This window comes from Urocampus carinirostris, chromosome 7, assembly GCF_059441175.1.
Source record: "Urocampus carinirostris isolate Australia breed hairy pipefish chromosome 7, RoL_Ucar_1.0, whole genome shotgun sequence".
NCBI lineage: Eukaryota > Metazoa > Chordata > Actinopteri > Syngnathiformes > Syngnathidae > Urocampus > Urocampus carinirostris.
This window is the reverse complement of record NC_142355.1, coordinates 8,262,884-8,283,994: the sequence shown is the minus strand read 5'-3', so window position 1 is coordinate 8,283,994 and position 21,111 is coordinate 8,262,884. Positions and strand designations below refer to the sequence as shown.

Sequence of the window (21,111 nt, the reverse complement as noted above, 5' to 3'; positions counted from 1 at the left end):
TTGCTTTGGTGACACAAAAGCTCTTTGTGTGGTTATGGACTTTGCGTTTTGTGTATCACCAAATTATTTTTTAAATGAAGCAACTTGTAACTGTAACAGATTACTGTTTTTAGGTAACACTGCCGAAAACACACAGGCCCGCAAACTCACCCTAAAAAATATACTCTCAGTAAGCACAATAAAACCAAAATCTGACAACAATTGACGATATATTGATATAAAGACAATATAAAGACAAGATTAAATCGTCAAACCTTTTTTTCAAAACATTTTAATTTCTCCACGTCAGAGAAAAACAAAAACAGAGTAATTCCAAGGAAAGAAATAAAACAGGGTAAGGAAAGGAAAAAAGAAAGATTTAAATTTCAGCAAGAGCTTGGCATGCTCAACATGCGTCAGTGTAACAGGTGCTCACCAGGGTGACAACAAACAGCAGAACCTTTATCAGTCTAGGACCCAAATGCATAATATAAAAGCTTTACCCCTGGTGTTAACACATGAAATATGCGGGGTATTGACAGAAAGTGTTGAAATGAGGCTGCTGTCTGATGGTCACTGACCCCCGAAATTGTTTCGGATGGCAAGTGGCACAGAAATCCATCTTACTTACCCATCACCTCGGGAGGACACATTTATTTAGACATTGCCACCAACTGCCATTAATGCAAGCTAGCAAACAAGTACAGATGTGGCAGACGGATTTTAGAGACAAATGAAATGAAATGATCTGCATTTATATAGCGCTTTTCAAGTCAATGACTTCCCAAAGCGCTTTACAGTGTGCTCCACATTTCCCAATAGCGGCCTTGCAGCCATGTAAGGCGCTAACCTGCCTATTGGGGGTATTAGGGGTTCAGTGTCTTACCCAAGGACACTTCGACATGTAACACGGACGTGCCGGAATTCGAACTGGGATCCTTTGATCCCAAGACGAGCGCTCTACCTCCTGAGCTACTGCCGCCCCCAAATCTACTGCATGCAATCATAAAAGGTGGCAAATTCTATTTAAGTACACCAAAGTACTTAAGTCTGTTAAGTTTAATTACAGAAACTAATGGAAACTTGAACTTTGTACCTGTTCCTAAACAAAGCTATGCACAGGGGGGCGGCATTAGCTCAGGAGGTAGAGTGATCGTTTTAGGATTAAGGGATCCCAGTTCGAATCCCGGCTTGTCCGTGTTACATGCCGAAGTGTCCTTGGGTAAGACACTGAACCCCCAATACCCCTAATAAGCAGGTTAGCGCCTTACATGGCTGCACAGATCACGGCCGCTATTGGGAAATGTGATGCACAATGTAAAGCGCTTTGGGAAGTCATTGACTTGAAAAGCGCTATATGAATGCAGATCATTTCATTTCATTTCATTTCACATTAAGGAAGTTTTAGGCAATCTTTGAAGTCAGGGCTTTGATGCATTTGAATGGCATTTTCAGTACAAGTAATCAATTCCTGCAATTTAAGAAAACAGAAAAAAAGAAAAACTAAGTGATACTGAGTCATACATGCCAACGTTTTGAAATTACAAAGTGGTCAATTTTATCGCGCACTCTATTCAGACAGTCCATTCAAAAAAACAATCCCAACAACATGTGCTTGTTTAAAATCTTTTACCAAAACAGAAATCTAATGCGATCATTGGAGCTGTTTATTCTCCACTTAGTATTCCTTCAAAATCTTCTTTTGATTCTTCTGAACACAAAAAAAAGATGCAATGCAACATTTCTTTGTGACGTTATTTATTTACCAAATCAAAAACACCTCTGTACTGATTACAGTGGAACGCCTCACAGTCCGACCAAAAATTTCGAGAAATTCTTGCTTCGCTGTTCGGTCAAAAAATCAGAGTTCGAACGCCGGTAATGCGTGAGTGCGTAGGCTAGGGTGCGATGCTGAGCGGCGTACGGGTGTAGATGGCTCTTTTCCTGACCAACTGTTATCGCGTGCGGACGTGCTTCGTTTTGCTTTCGCTTCTAATATAGGTGTACGGAGTGTTTTAGCCCCTAATTATGCCTCCGAAGATAGTCACTGCAAGTTGCTACAGGTGAAAAAAGAAAAGTAGTGCGTACAACTATTGCAGTTAAGAAAGAAATAATAGCCCCACCGTCCACCTGCTCCTTCTGCTGACCACCACAAAGGTAAGAAATCCTATTCAAAATTCTTTTCTTTATCCTTTTATTTTTTATTTTTACACGTTCGTGTTAGCGTAATCTCTCGTACGGAAGATTACGATAACGCGAACGTACGATTAGCCTGGGTTAGCTTTGTTTACGTTAAACATTCAAGGTAAACATTCAGGGTGTTGGAACGGATTAAAACGATTTACATTATTTTTAATGGGAAAAATGATTTCGGTGATCGAACAAATCGGTTTTCGAACAGGGTTCTGGAACGGATTATGGTCGAGAACCGAGGTTCCACTGTACTTCAAATATGGCTGTGATTCGATTTTAAATACAACTTGTGCTCTTAAACTGTTCTTACGTTGTTTTTACTGAAGTCTTATGAAATATCTGGCATAAACAAAATGTAATTGTCAAAGCATTGTCTGTGTTCCGTGACTGAATTAGGGTGATTTCAAGAAGAGTTTTGCTTAAAACCAACGGTTATTCAATGTAATTTTTACTTGTTTATTTTCTATTACTACCGGAACTAATTTTTCTTGACTAAACAATAATGGAAAATGTCAACGCTGGGGACGAGGATAAGATAAGCTTCAGCTTTTTCCTATCCGCTCCTTTATCTGGGATAATTTCAATTGTTTAATCAATTTGTTGTGTCGTGAATTGAGATTGAAATGTTTTGCTTTACTAATAAATATTTGGAGTTATTACTCTTTGATGAAATCCATTGGTTATTTGTTTTTTGACATGTTATTGTTTTCTTCTTAGCATTTCTGAAACAATCTCACTGAAAAGAGAGAGAGAGACTTGAAATTAAAACCAATCCCTTTTTATAACAGGCAAAGTCGGGGCGGCAGTAGCTCAGGAGGTAGAGCGCTCGTCTTGGGATCAAGGGATCCCAGTTCGAATCCCGGCTCGTCCGTGTTACGTGTCGAAGTGTCCTTGGGTAAGACACTGAACCCCTAATACCCCCAATAAGCAGGTTAGCGTCTTACATGGCTGCAATACAAGGCCACTATTGGGAAATGTGGAGCACATTGTAAAGCGCTTTGGGAAGTCATTGACTTGAAAAGCGCTATAGAAATGCAGATCATTTCATTTCATTTCAAAAGTAATCAGCTTTGTGGTGTTTGTACATATGAGAGACTTTTATTTGTTTAGCTATGGGTCCCAAGACTTGCAGTGATGCTGAAGGGAGAAACAAGACGCTGATAATAATGAAAATAAAGCTTGGTATAATAAAGATACTTGATTTTTGTCTCTAAAAGCCTCTGCCAGTTTCTCTACTCAATTTAGGCTATGCCACCACGGGGCTGTTCTGAGCTACTACCAACTCAAAGGAAGCTCAGTTCAATAGCTGGTGTTTATGTGGGTGAGAAAAAAAAGGAGGGCAAAACTGCCAGAAAAATTCCCCAAGTAGTTTAGTAGAAAATGTGTCCTCACAGATGATGTTGAATAAAAAAGGTGGAATGGGAAACTAGAGCGTTTGTGCATGACCATGTTACACAGACAGGCAGCCTCTAAGTGTCTAAGAGTTGTCATTCCGTTTTGTACATTTGCCTCTCTTGACAGATAAAAGGAATAAAACATCAGTAACGACATTTGGGCAGGCGGAAGAACCAAAACACTAGCTTCATATACTCAAGTGAAGGACTTTGAAAATAAATACTATATCCATCAAGATACATGAGAAAATGTTCATAAAGAAATATTAGAAATCTGTTGTAAACTATGCTTTGAACATGAAAAAAGGTGTATATTTGTCTTCAGACTTGGAAGAATGCATTACTTGCTGTAATGCCTAGGCCCGGTAAACAGACCAGTTTCAGTCAGTACAGGTACTGATGTTGACCGTTTAATGAGGCTTGTGTACCCTTCTTATATCCAGATCCGGTTTACACTGAAAACCGGTTAAAAGACTGCAACACACTTGCAAATTAGCAATCCTTAGCACAAATCTTTGTAGGCAAAACGGATTATAGCCCTCGATTTCTTCTCCAGGTGGTTGCAGTCACCTTTTCCCAGGAACACGAAGGGACAGCCGATGCCTCATAACTATAGAAGTTACCAGTTACAGCGAGTGGTATGGCCTCCTTTTAAAACAATGTTTTTCTCAAATAAAAAAGTGGATAAATAAAACAGCCACTCCGATGTTTAGAAGAACCACCATGGCAACCAGGATAGCACTGTAGACCTAAAGAGGAAACAAGACAGAAGTTAACGTCAACGACGACATATAGATGTTTTTATACATTTAGAGTATGTACGCTAAGCTTTTGTTATTTTACAGTTACATTATTCCATTAGAAGCACAAGAAGAGTAATCATAAGTGTTTTCATGTATAGTCAGGGTTGGGTAGGGTTACTTTAACTTGATTACTTTCAATTACTTTTGGATTACTCCGATACCAAATATGCTAATAAAAAACAAAAGAAACTCATCTCATCAGTTGCACCGCTTATCCTCAGTAGGGTCGCGGGGGTGCTGGAGCCCATCCCAGCAATCATCGGGCAGTGGGCAGGGGACACCCTGAACTGGTTGCCAGCCAATCGCAGGGGACACGGGGACAGACAACTCACTCGCTCATTCACACCTAGGGACAACTTTGACCGGCCAATTCACCTGAAATGCATGTTTTTGGAATGTGGGAGGAAACCTAACATACAAACTCTGCACAGGAAGTCTGGAGCTGAATTTGAACCCACGCAGGAGGTTCCCATGACTTGAACTGTGCCGCACATGCGCTAACCACTGCGCCGCCGTGCTGCCCGACAAAAGAAACTAAATATGAATAAAATGACTAAATTTTGTGCAGGCTTGGGGAGTAACGGAATCCATGGAACGGCAAAAATGATGTTGGCAAGCTGTTTGGATTTATTTTCATTTTGTTTCTGTCGCATTTTATGTTACTTTTGCCGGATATCAAAGCCAGGAGAGAAAGCTTACCACGTGTTGTGAGTCATCATTTTATTCATATATAGTTTCTTTTGTCTTTTATTAGCATATTTGGTATTGGAGTCATCCAAAAGTAATTTGAAAGTAATCGAGTTAAAGTAACCCTACCCAACCCTGTGTATAGTATATCAATTAAATGACACGTGGGGGGAAAAAACACTTGAGCCCTTTTTGAAACACCTCACAATGGGCGTTAGAAGTACTTAATGAATTAAATACACAATAATTACAAAAGAGCTACAATTACGTATTGGGGGAGTCATGTCCTTAGTGTATCTGATATTTTTGGGTAGAATTTATTTCGATCCATGTGTTCGTATCTACTCAGGTGGTCTTCTATGACCTTGTATGGGGCGGCAGTAGCTCAGGAGGTTCGAATCCCGGCTCGTCCGTGTTACATGTCGAAGTGTCCTTGGGTAAGACACTGAACCCCTAATACCCCCAATAAGCAGGTTAGCGCCTTAAATGGCTGCAAGGCCGCTATTGGGAAATGTGGAGCACATTGTAAAGCGCTTTGGGAAGTCATTGACTTGAAAAGCGCTATAGAAATGCAGATCATCATTGTATATTTGATTGGTTCATAGGCATCTGTGCCGTATTGAATAATTGCAAAAGTAACAGTTGTCATGTTTTGTGTTAGGTATGTGGACAGGAAGAACAAACAAGCGGGACAGTCGTTTAATCAAGAAGGAATACATTTAATAAAGATGCAATTATGATATTTCCAGGGTTGGGTAGGGTTACTTTAACCTGATTACTTTCAATTGCTTTTGGATTACTCCAATACCAAATATGCTAATAAAAGACAAAAGAAACCAATTATGAATAAAATGACTAAATTTTGTGCAGGCTTGGGGAATAACAGAATACATGGAACGGCAAAAATGCCGGAGATCAAAGAGATCAAAGCCAGGAGAGAAAGCTTGCCATGTGTTGTGAGTCATCATTTTATTCATATTTAGTTTCTTTTGTCTTTTATTAGCATATTTGGTATTGAAGTAATCCAAAAAGAAATTGAAAGTAATCCAGTTAAAGTAACCCTACCCAACCCTGGATATTTCAAAGGTTTGAAAAACCCAGTTTCAAACCAACAGATAGAGTAAACCTTCTTGGATAAATGACAGAGACATTGACAACGAACCTATAAAGCCTTAAACTAAACATACACAAAAACGAAACAATGAGAGCTAACTTGACAGTTTATATGTAGTTGAAGGAATAGGTTTAGGGATTATTGGATGACACAGAATAAAACGTGGCAAAAATTACAGGCATTATTACAATTCAACCAAAAGTCACAAACTCAGACCATGGCAATGGTTGAAAAAAAATCTTGTTGGCAAATTAAAAGCTTCTGCCTAAGTATTAAAGATTAAGACAATACCATCGGATTGTTGCTTAATGACACTTTAGCAGATGGTTGCTGAAAACTCAGGTCACGCAAGGAGAAGGACGAGCAGAGTTAGGCACCATATGTTCCCTTTGGGTTGAATATTTTTGAGGGAATACCTTTTAACGCAATTTTCCAACTTATTTATTTACAAATGTATTTATTTTGAGACAAAAGTTACAGTTTCAAGACAGTTTCAAAAGCATCGAAAGAAATCATGACGTAAACATTGTTGCAACTGATGATGAGATTCATACTCATGTACCCTTTAATAGGCTTACTCCAGATCTGTGGCATGTCATCGGTTCACTGGAGGAAGGACGGTGCTCTCTGAATATATTCAATAGAGTTACTCTTTGAATCAAGATAACAGTGCTAATCAGAAGCAGATGAAATCATACCTGTCAACCTGTACGTTTTTGCCGTACAGAGTATGTTTATTATGCATTTTAAGACGTGTACGACGTACAAAGAAATCTGTACGGAAAAACGCAAATTTGTTAATCATGGGTACCATCCGGTATACACCGACTATGACGAAACGGCAAATCAATCGAGTCAAACGAGTTCGCCGCGGTAGCCTCTATCTCTGTATCGTTTTTTTTCCGTTGCAAACGAAGAGAGCGGTTTGATGCTACTGTGCGCATGAGTCTGCAGCCTCGGATTTCATGTGTTATGTAGTGAAAGGAAGTCCGTCTCTTTTTAGAGAACCGGCTTTTTTGGCTCAACTCATTAAAGAGAGCCGGCTCTCAAACGGCTCACTTGCTTTGATGCATTATATTACGAATGATTATGTTGTATAAAGAAGTTAATAAAAAAAGGAAGTATAAAAGGAGAAAATGAAAAAAGGACAGGTTTGTGATTATCTCTATAATCAGTATATTACCAACAATAATTAAATGCAGAAAATGAATTCATGATTTGAATAAGAAAATGTATTATTCGACTTAATTATATTTGCATGTATTTTTTCCTCCTATGGTGAACGTCCAAGCTACTTAATTTTTGGAACCTTTTTATAATAAACCTCATTCATGTATTACACAACAAAATGTTAATCAACAATATATATGATATAACGAAACACATGTACAATATAACAAGTTAAACTACATAAATAAACACGTTTGAAAAAAAATATGGTGTAAGATTATTTTGTATTTTGTAAGGGAAATTACAACATTTTGTAAGGGCATGGAGCCCTGGAGGTTGACAGTTTTGTGAAATAGCGTTAAAGTATTCTGGTGAATTTCTTTTAAGTTTCATCGTCAATAGGAATTATAGTGCATCTTTTGCAGTCTACTTTATTCCAGGATCAGTACAGGACGTCTCCTCATTGCTGACCCAAAAGGAGTTTCAATGGAGCAAGAGAAAATTTGAATGTTGAGTTTTGTTTTTAAGGTCGAGATTTACAAAAACAACATAACCAGCCATCGTGTGCACAACATTTTAAAGAACGCAGTATTTTGCATTTCAAAGAAGAAACGATCCTTTTCAAAGTCACTGTAAAAGACTGTAGCTGCAACTCATTCAAATAACTGACTAGATCGAGGACATCATGAGACATGCCGGTGTTTGCGGTGCCCATTTTATAACTGGTAAGTTATTGTGGCAATTTGGTTTGGATTTATTTGAATGCCGAATGCCTTAGTAAGTGTAAATAGGATAAGTGCTACGTGCCTACTGTAGACTTTAAGTTTGCTAGCTAGTAGATGTTCCATAAAAGTATTTAAAACAACAATAATAACATCGTTATTTGTTGTCCCACCAACACTAACAATGTATTTAATGTGGCAGCAAGCCAAGTAAAGTCAATTCTTCTCAAGTTAAACTTATGTGGTAACTAATCTACTATTGATATGAACTGGTCATTTTAGCCCCATTTTTCGTGCATTTAACTTCCTGTGATGAAAAGGTATTTTACTTGTACCCGATTTGGACTGCAGTTGTACACAAGTCCGAAAGAATAACACAAAAGTTCCACAAAATGACTCCCCCAATCGTTGTGTAGAACGTTTTTGTTGTTGTAAATTAAATGTCCCACTGTTTGAATTAAGTCACAATCATGCAATACCTAATTTGTGCTTATTTGAGATGTTACTGTCTACAATTGTTCTGTTATCCGTCTGCTATACACTGACATGAATTCCGCCGCTCTGCCTCAACAATGCGCTTGAAGCTAGGCTACGTCCAATGTTGGGTAGGGTTACTTTAACTTGATTACTATCAGTTACTTTTGGATGACTCCAATACCAAATATGCTAATAAAAGACAAAAGAAACTGAATGTGAATAAAATTACGAAATTTTGTGCAGGCTTGGGGAGTAACGGAATACATGGAACGGCATTTTTCATTAGTTTTGCCGGAGATCAAAGAGATCAAAGACAGGAGAGAAAGCTTACCACGTGTTGTGAGTCATCATTTTATTCATATTTAGATTCTTTTGTCTTTTATTGGCATATTTGGTATTGGAGTAATCCAAAAGTAATTGAAATTAATCAAATTAAAGTAACCCTGCCCAACCCTGGCTACGTCAAAATTGCAAACAAACATGGAAATGATTCTAAAAGGGTAATTCATATACTTGGTCTGTTAGCGGTTTATAGTGTCTGCTTGTGGGAAGGAACACAGACTAGACCTAGCAAATTGAAGGGCCCCTCCTGCTCCAGTAAATTAAGAGCACAAAGCAAGAAATCAACATTCAGTGCATATTGTAGCACCAGGTGTAATGGTTAGTTGGAAGGTACAGTAGTCTCGGGTTCCAGCGTCCCTAGGCCTTTTCACGTTATGATGTGGAATACAATATTTTTCATCTTGTCAATATGTCATTTTCCATTTCGTGCCAAAAACGTACAAGATACAATTTTATTTCGTTAATGCGTATGACAAACTTGAATTTCTTTAGCTAGGAATCCCAAGACTTTAGTGGTGGTAAAGGATAAAGCGATACTATGATAATATTGGAAAACACAGCTTTGTATAATCAATAAATCCAAAGAAGGCACACAAATTGTTAACCTTAATTAGGAATATTGCAGTAACCAGTCAAGTAGTGGGACAATTATCAGAATAAGGAACCCAGTCTTGTAAGGGCAACACAATCCTCGCAAGTGGAAGTTGTAAAATCAGTTTCAATTGTATTCCATCCTATACTCTCCCCCTCTGCAGTCACCCTCTACTCCACTGTACCAGCTCAGGTCACTACACACTGAAGGTGAATCAATTTCCATTTCTTCTCTTTGTTCATTTATCATGTTATTGAATTATATACATATATGTTACACATGGGTAGTACTTACTTTGTACTCGTTTGTTTATCGCATTTGCACAACAAATTACAAATTAGGAGTGCGCGTTGTGCACGAGTGCGCATCATACACAAATAAATACGGTACATACAATGTTTATGTTTTCATCTGAGTTGTGAAGGATTTTATACATTTGACTATAAAGGATATTACAAAATTAACTACCAAGTAAGTACATGTACTCAGTTTGATGCAGTATAGAGATTTACTGACTGTTTTTCTTCAAGGTAAATTAGATGGTTAGGCTGTCTGAAATGCATCAGACGTATTTTGATAACAGAATTCCTGTGAGTGCTGACGGGAGAAGGCCAGACGCACAAGGACAAACATCGCGACGCCCTTCGGCGAGGAGGTGGTGAAGCTGGCACCTGGCGCGCCCATGGGAGGAGTCGGCACGCCCATGGGAGGAGCCGGCACCCCAGCTTGTGAAAAGACGTGGGAAGATCGGAGAAGAACGGAGAAGGAGAGGGACAATCGAGAGAAAAGGCTCGACGAAGACTAATTCGGATAATTCGATGGAATTCACTTAGTTAAATTAATTTTGAAAATAAATCTGCCCCCGTGTGAAAATGTCGGCTATTCTTGTCCATCTTTTCCCAAAAAGAAACGAGCATGCATTGTTAGGGGCGGCAGTAGCTCGTCTTAGGATCGAGGGATCCCAGTTCGAATCCCGGCTCGTCCGTGATACATGTCGAAGTGTCCTTGGGTAAGACACTGAACCCTTAATACCCCCAATAAGCAGGTTAGCGCCTCACATGGCTGCACGGCCGCTATTGGGAAATGTGATGCACAATGTAAAGCGCTTTGGGAAGTCTTGACTTGAAAAGCGCTATATAAATGCAGATCATTTCATTTCATTTCATAGAGAGAAGTCTTAAAGTTCTTTGAGGCCAATTCAACTCATTGCACGAAAGGAATGAGAGTAGTCAGCTTGTAGCAACTCTTGCATCTATTTATTTCAGTTTGTCTGTGTATGCTGTGAACCTGCTCTACACAAATCCCGCTTGGTGCTCTGCAGCTGCAAACACACACCCCACCTCAACCTACTTCCACTGTTGCTGACACTCACCCAACGATTGGCCGCTTTGGAAGCAAGGCATAAGCTGTTCCCTAGCAACAGAGTGCGAGTTACCCAATAGGGGGGCATCTGAGAGGAAGCTCTACTTTGCCAATCTGCTGTTACTAAGGTGCAGAGAGGACCAGTGTTTTCTCTTGAAATGATGGAAAATCCCTCTGTTTTGAGAGAATCGTCTCTTTCGGCATGGCTCACTAAAGAAAAGTCGACTCTTTGGGCTCCCAAACGGTTCTTCGGATGTTTTTGTTTTTAAATGATACATTACCAAAGATAATGAAACATTATGCACAAAGTTAATCCACTTTGAAAATGCTTTATGCTACTATATTATGATAGCCTTTATTGTTTTAATACAGGTATAGTTAACTTTTACCTAATATAAACTTTCAAAATGTTTATTCTAAGCAAACAACATCGAGATGACGCCACTAATATCGATGAGTCACGAGGGAGAGAGAGAGAGAGAGAGAGAGAAAGAGAGAGGTAAAGTGAGAAAGGGACAGAGTGAGAGAGTGAAAGTGAGAGAGTGAAAGAGTGAAAGAGAGACAGACATAGAGTAAAAGAGAGGGAGAGAAAGAAAGGGAGTAAAAAAAAGGAGAAAGTGAGAAAAAGTGAGAGAGAAAGAAAGAGGAAGAGAAAGAGAGAGGAAGATAGCATAAAGTAGACTGAGAGAGATAAACAGAGAGTGAGAAAGAAAGAGAGAGAATGCGAGTAAAAGAGATAGAAAAAGAGAGTGAGAGAGAAACAAAGAGAGAGAGAGGGAGAGAGAAAGAGAGCAAGAGAGAGAGAGAGAGAGGGAGAAAGAAAGAGAGACAAAGAGAGAGAGAGAGAGAGAGAGAGACAGAGAGAGAGAGGTTAAGTGAGAAAGGGACAGAGTGAGAGAGAGAAAGTGAGAGAGTGAAAGAGAAAAAGGTACAGAGACAGACATAGAGTAAAAGAGAGGGAGAGAAAGAAAGGGAGTGAAAGAAAAGGAGAAAGTGAGAAAAAATGAGAGAGAGAGAAAGAGGAAGAGAAAGAGAGAGGAAGAGAGAATGAAAGAGACTGAGAGAGAGAGAAACAGAGAGTGAGAAACAAAGAGAGAAAGAGAGAGAGAGAGGTGTAGTGAGAAAGGGACAGAGTGAGAGAGAGAAAGTGAGAGAGTGAAAGAGTGAAAGAGAAAAAGGTACAGAAAGACAGCCCTAGAGTAAAAGAGAGGGAGAGAAAAAAAGGGAGTGAAAGAAAAGAAGAAAGCGAGAAAACATGAGAGAGAGAAAGAGGAAGATAAAGAGAGAGGAAGATAGAATAAAGGAGACTGAGAGAGATAAACAGAAAGTGAGAAAGAAAGAGAGAGAATGATAGTGAAAGAGATAGAAAAAGAGAGTGAGAGAGAAACAAAGAGAGAGAGAGAGAGAGAGGGAGAGAGAGAAAGTGAGAAAGGGACAGAGCAAGAGAGAGAAAGGGAGTGAGTGAAAGAGTGAAAGAGAAAAAGGTACAGAGAGTGAGAGAGAAAGAGAATAAAGATAAAAAGAGAGAGGAATAACGATTGAGAAAAATTGAAAGAGAGAAGGGAGGCAGAAAGACAGAGAGCAAGCATTTAGAATGAATCCTTATCGATAGTAGATCTTTCCTAAGAGCTGGCTCATCAAGCCGTTTCATTCGTGAATAACACATCACTATTCTCTTGCTGCCAGGATATGCCTTTTGTCGAATGAGGTTCATGAGATCGAACCACAAGCTACTAGAAAACATCTCTGTGGGCAAACTCTGCTCTAAACTATTGATATCAAAATTTATAGCGTGATTATGGCGTTAGAAAATGAATTCACTGAACACATAATGTCAGGAGAATTCCAAGTTCACTGCAATTGTTAGAATGCTGCTGCAATAATATCGCCAAAGAGTAAAATATTTAGGAAGAGCACCTAGTGAGAAAAGACAGAAAAAAGAATCTTCACAACAACCAGAAAAATGGTAAGTAATTATTAACCAGTCGACAGAGATCGCTGACCTCATTTACTCGGTATTGGATACAACGGGAATCAAACTTGGATGCGGCCATGAGAGCGTTGAATCCTTACCACCAGGCCATTAGGATTATAGATTACAAAGAAAAAGGCACAAGCCTTTATCACATGATCAAAATATTTTCATTCACAGTGCCACGTTTTACAATGTAGTAATAGAGCATTGTGGAAAGAGTTTTACCTTAACAACCACGAGTAAAATAATGGTGCCTTTTCCTATGTCGTCTAGATGGTCTAGTGTTTACACAGTGTATTTGGGATTATTATTTTATTTTTGAGGTGCTTAACTTGTTTGGGTGTTTGGGCATTTGGATGGCCATGGTCCAAAACATTTTGTGTGTGATTTATTTTTGCTACGTTTCCCCTTTTTATTTTCTTTGTTCTTTGTATGTGTTTGTCTTGCTGTCGGTCACCCCTCTCGAGGGATATGACCAGGGTAGGTAGGTAGGTAGGTAGGTAGGTAGATAGATAGATAGATAGATAGATAGATAGATAGATAGGTAGGTAGGTAAATAGATAGATAGATAGATAGATAGATAGATAGATAGATAGATAGATAGATAGATAGATAGATAGATAGATAGATAGATAGATAGGTAGGTAGGTAGGTAGGTAGGTAGGTAGGTAGATAGATAGATAGATAGATAGATAGATAGATAGATAGATAGATAGATAGATAGATAGATAGATAGATAGAGAGAGAGAGAGAGAGAGAGAGAGAGGTAGGTAGGTAGGTAGGTAGGTAGATAGATAGATAGATAGATAGATAGATAGATAGATAGATAGATAGATAGATAGATAGATAGATAGATAGATAGATAGATAGATAGATAGATAGAGAGAGAGAGAGGTGGGTAGATAGATAGATAGATAGAGAGAGAGAGATAGGTAGGTACGTAGGTAGGTAGATAGATAGAGATAGATAGAGATAGATGGATAGATAGAGGTAGATAGATCGAGATAGATAGATAGGGATACATGGATAGATAGAGATAGATAGATAGATAGATAGATAGATAGATAGATAGATAGATAGATAGATAGATAGATAGATAAATAGATAAATAGATAGATAGATAGATAGATAGATAGATAGATAGATAGATAGATAGATAGATAGATAGAGAGAGAGAGAGAGAGAGAGAGAGAGAGAGAGATAGATAGATAGATAGATAGATAGATAGATAGATAGATAGATAGATAGATAGATAGATAGATAGATAGATTATAGCGTTGTGTGGAACACTTACTTACTCAAAGACATCAACCTACTGGAAGGAGTTCAACGTCGGTATACGAAGCGGATACCTGGGATGCACAATTTGTCATATCCGGAAAGTTGGACTTTTTGGAGCTCCGCAGAATTCGATTTGATTTAATTTTTGTGTTCAAAGTACTACATGGAATGATCAATGTGCCCTTTGATCAATTTTTTGAGTTCTGTCATGTTGATGGTTTACGTGGTCACGGATATAAGTTACAGGTGCCTAGACCTACCAGCAACTTGCATGGAAACTATTTCTTTCAGGATACCAAAAATTTGGAATTTTTTGCCTGACTGGGTTGTTAGTGCAAATTCGGTGCGTAAGGTGACCTATTTTGGCCATGCTCACTCTCAGCATTAGTTTTGTGTCATGTTTTGATTAATGTATCTAACAATACTTTCAATAAACATTACATTATATGTTCTGCAGTGCGATGGTCTTACCGAATAGCCTTTGCTCTGTATAAGACCATGATCCTGTTGCTCTGGCGCAATGGGGGAGGATTTAAGAGGCGGGGAGAGAGTGAGATCCCGCCGTAAAGGTCGAGAATCCATCTTGTCGCCCAATTGTACGCTCTCCAGCTGGTCTTTGCCCTCCCTGCACTCTTTTTCTTCTCTCCTGTCTCGGTTTTTGTGTCTCTGTCGCTGGATCGTGTGTGAGCGCCCCTCTCCGTGAGTTCCGTGCTTCTCCTCCCCATGCCCATGAGGCTTGTGGGTGGTGGAATCCCTGGGCTGTAAAGGCTTCATCTCCATTTCATAATTGCTGATTTTCTCTTCATCCTGTTCCAGAAGGCGCCCTACCCTGCTGTGTACCCCTCTTTGCCCAGATGTCCAAGAGGCAGAAGAGGATGTCTCTGTCCATTTCTCGCCCCTGCTTTGTTTATGATTAGAGGAGCCATGGTCCCGAGACCTGTGATTGGAGGAGCTGTGTTTGTGTCCATTGGTCCTGCTCGTACCTTGCCCGTTATGTCCCTCTGCTCCTCTGTGTAAGACCCCTTTCTTCTTCTCCTCACTCCAACTTTTTGCCCGATTACACTCCACTTTTCCTCCTCCGCCTTCACCCGACCTGGTACCCCCCTCTATCAAGACCTGAATTTCAGTTTGCCCTTCTTTTTCACCCCCTTCTTTTCCCCTGTCTCCATGGTCGACAGCAGTCTGCCGGTGAAAGCGAGCGCTTTTACTGCGTTTAGCTGGTCGAATTAAGGCAGGAGGGCTGTGTGGGGGTGAGGAAGAAGGTGGACTCAGATCTGGAGTGGCGATGGAGGGGTCCTCCGAGGCGGTGCTCCTCACATAAAGGTCGGGGCTGTCCGCGGTACCGGCGCTGCTGGACATGCCCTCGCCCTCCACTTCAGTGGATACTTGACACTTGGGACGTTGTACCTCCATGCCTGTGTGACCAAAACAGGAAAATTAGACTCAGACCAAGAAGAGGGAATCATGGTCTGTTCATTCAATGCAGATGAGTGTCAAAAACAACAAAAACTGTTTTTTTAAATTCAAGCAACAGAAAAAAAATCTTGACTTGAGATTAGTATTTTAGTCGAGCAATGTATTTGTGTATGGATAAACTGCTCCAACGATCTCGTAAGATTTTCGTTTTGGTAAAAGTTGTCCACTTCCGGTTTGGATGTGGAATGTGTTTTGCGCATAAATATAGAGTTTGCGATAAAAATCTACTGCTTTTCAATGACTAAAGGTTGGCATGGATGAGAATATGACAGATCATCTTGCTTTGTTGCACCTAAAGAACAACAGTAAGAAGCCTTTAATAAACCAAAGAGTGTCACAATGTAAAGAACAAAACACCTTATTTTGGTTGGAGTATTAGTTAATCAGTCGGTCATGAACAATGTTCCCTGTAATTTTCCAGGGGTCTGAGCGTTCACACAAAGTCGGTGAGGTGAACAACGCTTGAAACAACAGTTAGCAACAGCAATCCCAAGTGTGGCAACTAAATCATTATCAAACATGTCCAAAACTTGACATCACGTTACATTTTGCTGAGTTTCCGGCAAAATTATTTTTCTCTTTTGAATGAATTGACTCATGTACTATTGCAAAGGTTGTACGGCCTTCAAACGTCGTTTGTTCTTACAATTCTTTCACAAGATATCCATTTCTTTTTATTTCCTGATATATTTTGTTGCATAATATTAACATTTTTGGGGGCTTATTTAGTCGGTTGTAAGATACACAACTGTACTTAATCACATTTTTTAGTGGAAGTACAATGTTGGCAACAAGATTCACTTGATATAATTGGAAATTATTTGAATGCAACACCAACTTTTTCTTCTTTTTTTCTACTTTTTTTTTTTAATTCCTTTAAAAAAAATCTCATTGTGTTTATTTTTTCCGAGCTGTTACTTTTTTCTTTTTGTTCTCTATTTACTTTTTTCCTACATTTCTTTCTTTTTTTCTGGCTTTTTTCTAAATGTTTCCTTCTCTTTTCTCTTCCTTTTTGTTTCTTTTTTTTCTCAGCTTTTAACTACTTTTTCATTTTGGTATTTTTTTCTTTTTTGTTCTTTTCCCCCTTCTTTTAAGTCATTGTGTGCATATTTTTACATAATATTTGGTCATGTTGGGATTAAAGAAGCAAAAACAACCCGAAGAGCTGTTTAGGACCCGAAGGAGCCGTTTCCTTTTAGTGAGCCGAGCCGAAGAAGCCGGTTCCCCGACAAACTCTACTAACTTTACTCAACTTCATTCTTCTTCGACTCGACTTCAAAATACCGCATTTAGGACACAACGTCAGGGGAACCCGTGTATTTTTACCCTTATGGACTGTAACTTTGACTTAAGTCGCTTCTTAATTAGTAATTTTGAGCCCTCATTTTTGTGCGCTGGCTAGATTTTCTTGTGCGCTGAGAATGTGCCAGCAGTGCGCAATTGCGCACGCGAGCAGCTTAGAGGGAACACTGGTCCTGAATGTAGTTGTATCATTTACTGGTCAGTGCAAAGTTCAAAAAATTCAAATCAAATAAAAATGATGGCATTATTTGAATAAAGTTAACACATTTGTCCGTATTCAGAATGAAAAGAGCAGTGTGCGTGTGTGCATGCCTGCGTTTGTGTGCAGGAATGTATTCTGCTGGGCTGAGCGCGGTATGTGGGCAGCTTGGCAGCCAGCAGAGTTTCATAGGTGTGACTAACAATGGCAGAATTTGGAAGCCTAAGAGACTTTGCTTTGTGTAATGGAGTGTGATGCATCAGAAAAAAGGGTCTTCCAAAAAGCTGGAAAAATAGGAATGACCAGCAATCCCACCGAAGACTGATACATTAATCACCAGTGGTAGGCCGTAAGGGCCTTGCAAGGCCTTCTTTGCTGGCCTAAATATGATCTGAATCATGTGATGTAAATTAGATTTTGACAATGAACACTTATTAAATACCGTAAATTCCGGACTATAAGCCGCTACTTTTTTCCCAAACTTTCAACCCTGCGGCTTATTCAGTGATGCGGCGCTCGAGTACAAAAGGTAAGATTTAGACCGGTGGAATATATGCGCCGAGGGAGACTGCAACTTCTTGGCTTGTGCACAAATTAAATTAGCGTAAACATACCCTCATCATGCAAAATGCAAAAAGAAAGGCACATGACGCAGCTTTCAAGATAAAAGCAATCGAGCAGTCCGATAAAGAAGGAAACAGAGCTACTGCACGTAAACTTTACCAGACCCGTTTACTGTGTTGCGAGCGTGTTGCTAGCGTGTTTTGGAATAAGGGAGCGTGGGACGACGTCTATATGACAAAGTTTCTTTCCGACACTGAGGAAGACGACTTTGGTGGCTTCAGTTCTAAGGAGGAAGATGAGGACGGTTTACCGTGATTTTTACAAGTACGGTATGTGTTTTTAACAGACCCGTTTACTGTGTTGCGAGCGTGTTGCTAGCGTGTTGCTACCATTAACTGCCCTGTCACAGGCACCGTTTGGGATGAAAGTTATATTATTATTATTAAAGCTTTGAAAACTCTCTCGGTGTACTGTCTTTCTTTTTAAATATGTGTAACCATGTATGATATGTATTTGCAACTGTATATTTTTGTAATGTATTTATTTGTATTTATTTTGGAAACTTATTCTGATATGTTTTGCACGGGCGAATGAGAAAGAAGGGGAGGAGCAAATGCGGGCTGACGGGAAGTGGAGTAAAGGTGAGACGTGTTTGTGGACGCGGCGGACAATAGTGGATATATATATTTTCCCACCCTTACCTTTGGAAATATACACTTTTTTCCTTGGATTACTTTCAATGGGACCCGGACTCTGCAGGTCTGCATCAAACCTTAAGTACAGGTATCATTTTCCGTTCATTTTGCCAGCTGTAATTTTTGGACTGTGTACTTTAATGAAGGACATTCAGTTTCAATCGCGGGTTTGGGTTCAATCGGGTTTGGGTTTGAGGGCGCATGCGGCTTATATGCATGCGGCTTATATACAAGTGCGGCTTGTGTAAGTACAAAATCGGTTTTCCTCTTAAAATGTGGTGGGTGCGGCTTATAATCAGGTGCGCTCTATAGTCTGGAATTTACCTTATAATCAGGTGCGCTATATAGTCCGGAATTTACGGTAATTACAAGTTGTCCATCATCTTCCTTCCATTGCTTTTCCCTTGATTGCGCTGATTTCTGATGTGTGCTTTTATATCCAAGCATTTATCCAATCACATTTCAGCCATTACTCCATGCTGGAATCAGAAATCTACCCAGAGGCCATCACAGCCAGTTCTGTAGGCCCTGACATGAGTGCAGATAAGGCTGTTGGTTTAACCAATCAAATTTTGAGTTTGCGTGACCATGGCTGTAAGGAAATATCGGCTGTTTCACACACTGTGATTGGTTAGGGGGCTGTAATGGAATGATCACAACCAAAAGGTGAAGAAAAATAGCACAGTGTTCACCGCTTCTGTCGAACAGACGTTTTCAGCCCTAATTCGAATAAACACTTTTGCCAGAAATATGTCAGGACAGGCTGGACTTTTAGAATTAGCTTCCCTAGCCATAGAAAAGAACTTCTTCATGCAACTGAAATGTACAGATAATCTGTACTACAGAGTAAACGAAATCTTCTGGAAAAAAGAAAGGAGGATTGATTTTGTACACAAAAAAGAAGCATTATTAGTGAGTAAAACACGGCTGTATGCCCAACTAATCGCGCAATTTTATGATGTTATTATTGATGCTTTTTCATCTGTGTTGCAGCAGTAGCTGCAATAAATATTTTATAGCTATAACATAGTTATTGAGGGTTGGATCGATTCAGATGTACAGTGTTCATTTTACCTCTGAAAAGTGATGGGTTCCGGACACTCGCATGCTCAAAAATCTATGGGTCCCAACAGAGATCTATGGGTCCCCAAAATTTAGTGTTATCGAGGTTGAAATTGTAAATCGGCGACAAATATATATATTAAATCTATATATTCACTCAGTTTTAATCATCAAATTATTAATTCATTTTCTGCATCTAATTATTGTTGGTAATATACCGATTAAAGGGATAACCACAAACCTGTCTTTTTTTCATTTTCTTCCTTTATACTTCCTTTTTTTCTTAACTTCTTTATAAAACATCATACTTCGTAATATAATGCATCAAAGCAAGTGAGCCGTTTGAGAGCCGGCTCTCTTGAATTAGCTGAGCCGAAAAAGCCGGTTCTCTAAGAAGAGACGGACTTTTCACTACACAACTCGAGATCGGCGTGCAAACGAAAAGTCGAACCGCGAGACCAACAACATCTGCTGGATCTGCCTGACGAAAAGTTTGGAGTGCGGTAAATCTTTGTTTTAAAAAAAATGTAATCGGGTAAAAATGACAGTTTGGTGTCAAAAAAGTTGCGTCCCATGGACGCACGTTGATTTGAGACTATGCGTCCCCAGCAAAAATGATGCGTCTAGGACACAGGGACGCGGGCAAACGAGAACACTGGATGTAGCACTAATGAAGGCATGGGTGTGCAATGCACAGCCCACGAATGTTAAACACAGTCTGAGTGCTGCACAACGTTGGGTGCGTGTGTTTACCCACCATTTCCTGGATGCTGGAAGGAAGGGGAGAACTGCTTGGCAGTGACTCTGGCCAGGCGACTCTCCTCTTGAGCTTTTTGGGCCGCTCCAACTGCTGCCTCAGCTTTACCCTGCGCATGAGACGTCCTGTCAAACAAGGGATATAAAAAAATGCAAAAATCAATCGATACAGAAGTCGGAAAGTGCAGTCATACCATGTGATTGCAGTTAGTTGATAATGGTGAAAACAGAGTGGGAAAATTTGGCTATTATGGTATTTGAACATAAAATGGTTTGAGCTTCATTTAACGATTTAAGTGTCTGCAATTCTATATGTTCGATTGTGGGAAAACCCCAAAAGGACCTTAAACAACAGTAAGACATTTCAAAATGTTTTTGTGCCTGGAATCACTGGTGTCTTCCCACGTAATACTAAATGTGTGTACATCTCTACGTGCAAGGTCTCGTTAAAAAGCGCTGATGTACTGTTAAAACACATTCCAGTTGCTTCACCTTTTCACAGCGATCGTTTGCAGTTAGCTTTTTCCCGAAAGCAGCGGCCCTCACAGTCAACTTTCCTTTTTTAATTTAGCCATGTCGGAAATGCGATGAGCTAAAACTCTTGCAGAAAGCCAATGGCAGAGTGGCCAAAGGGCTACTGCCATCATCTGGTGAAATGTTTGGGAAAAATGTCTTATACTGCAGTCAACATTACTGTCTTGGGTTTTCCTCATGTTGAGGTTTTTGAGTTTTTCCTTGCCATCATGTTGGTTTCAGATCAGGGGATGGTGTAATAATAGTCTGAAATAATAGTCTGTGCAAAAACCTGTGCAGCCCTTTGAGACTCTGTGTGATTAAGGGCTATACAAATAAAAATGACTTGACTTGACTTGACTTGACAAGCAGTGGTCTAGTGATTCTGGCAGTCTGCCCGCCATGATCTGGGTTTGAGTCCAATTTCCTTTAAAATTACGCAATTGTGAACAA

General features: G+C 39.6%; 1 protein-coding gene across 1 annotated transcript in view; it reads right to left on the bottom strand.

Moving 5' to 3' along the window:
• Nucleotides 1-2,170: 2,170 nt before the first annotated feature.
• Nucleotides 2,171-21,111, bottom strand: part of jph3b (junctophilin 3b) — a 72,042-nt gene continuing 53,101 nt past the window's right edge. The window contains exons 4-6 of the mRNA XM_088339655.1: nt 20,147-20,271; nt 14,563-15,506; nt 2,171-4,315 (exon numbers count right to left, since the gene is read on the bottom strand). Of these exons, the coding sequence (XP_088195781.1) occupies nt 4,235-4,315; nt 14,563-15,506; nt 20,147-20,271 (1,150 nt within the window). The 3' untranslated portion in view covers nt 2,171-4,234. The remainder of the gene's footprint in view (nt 4,316-14,562; nt 15,507-20,146; nt 20,272-21,111) is intronic.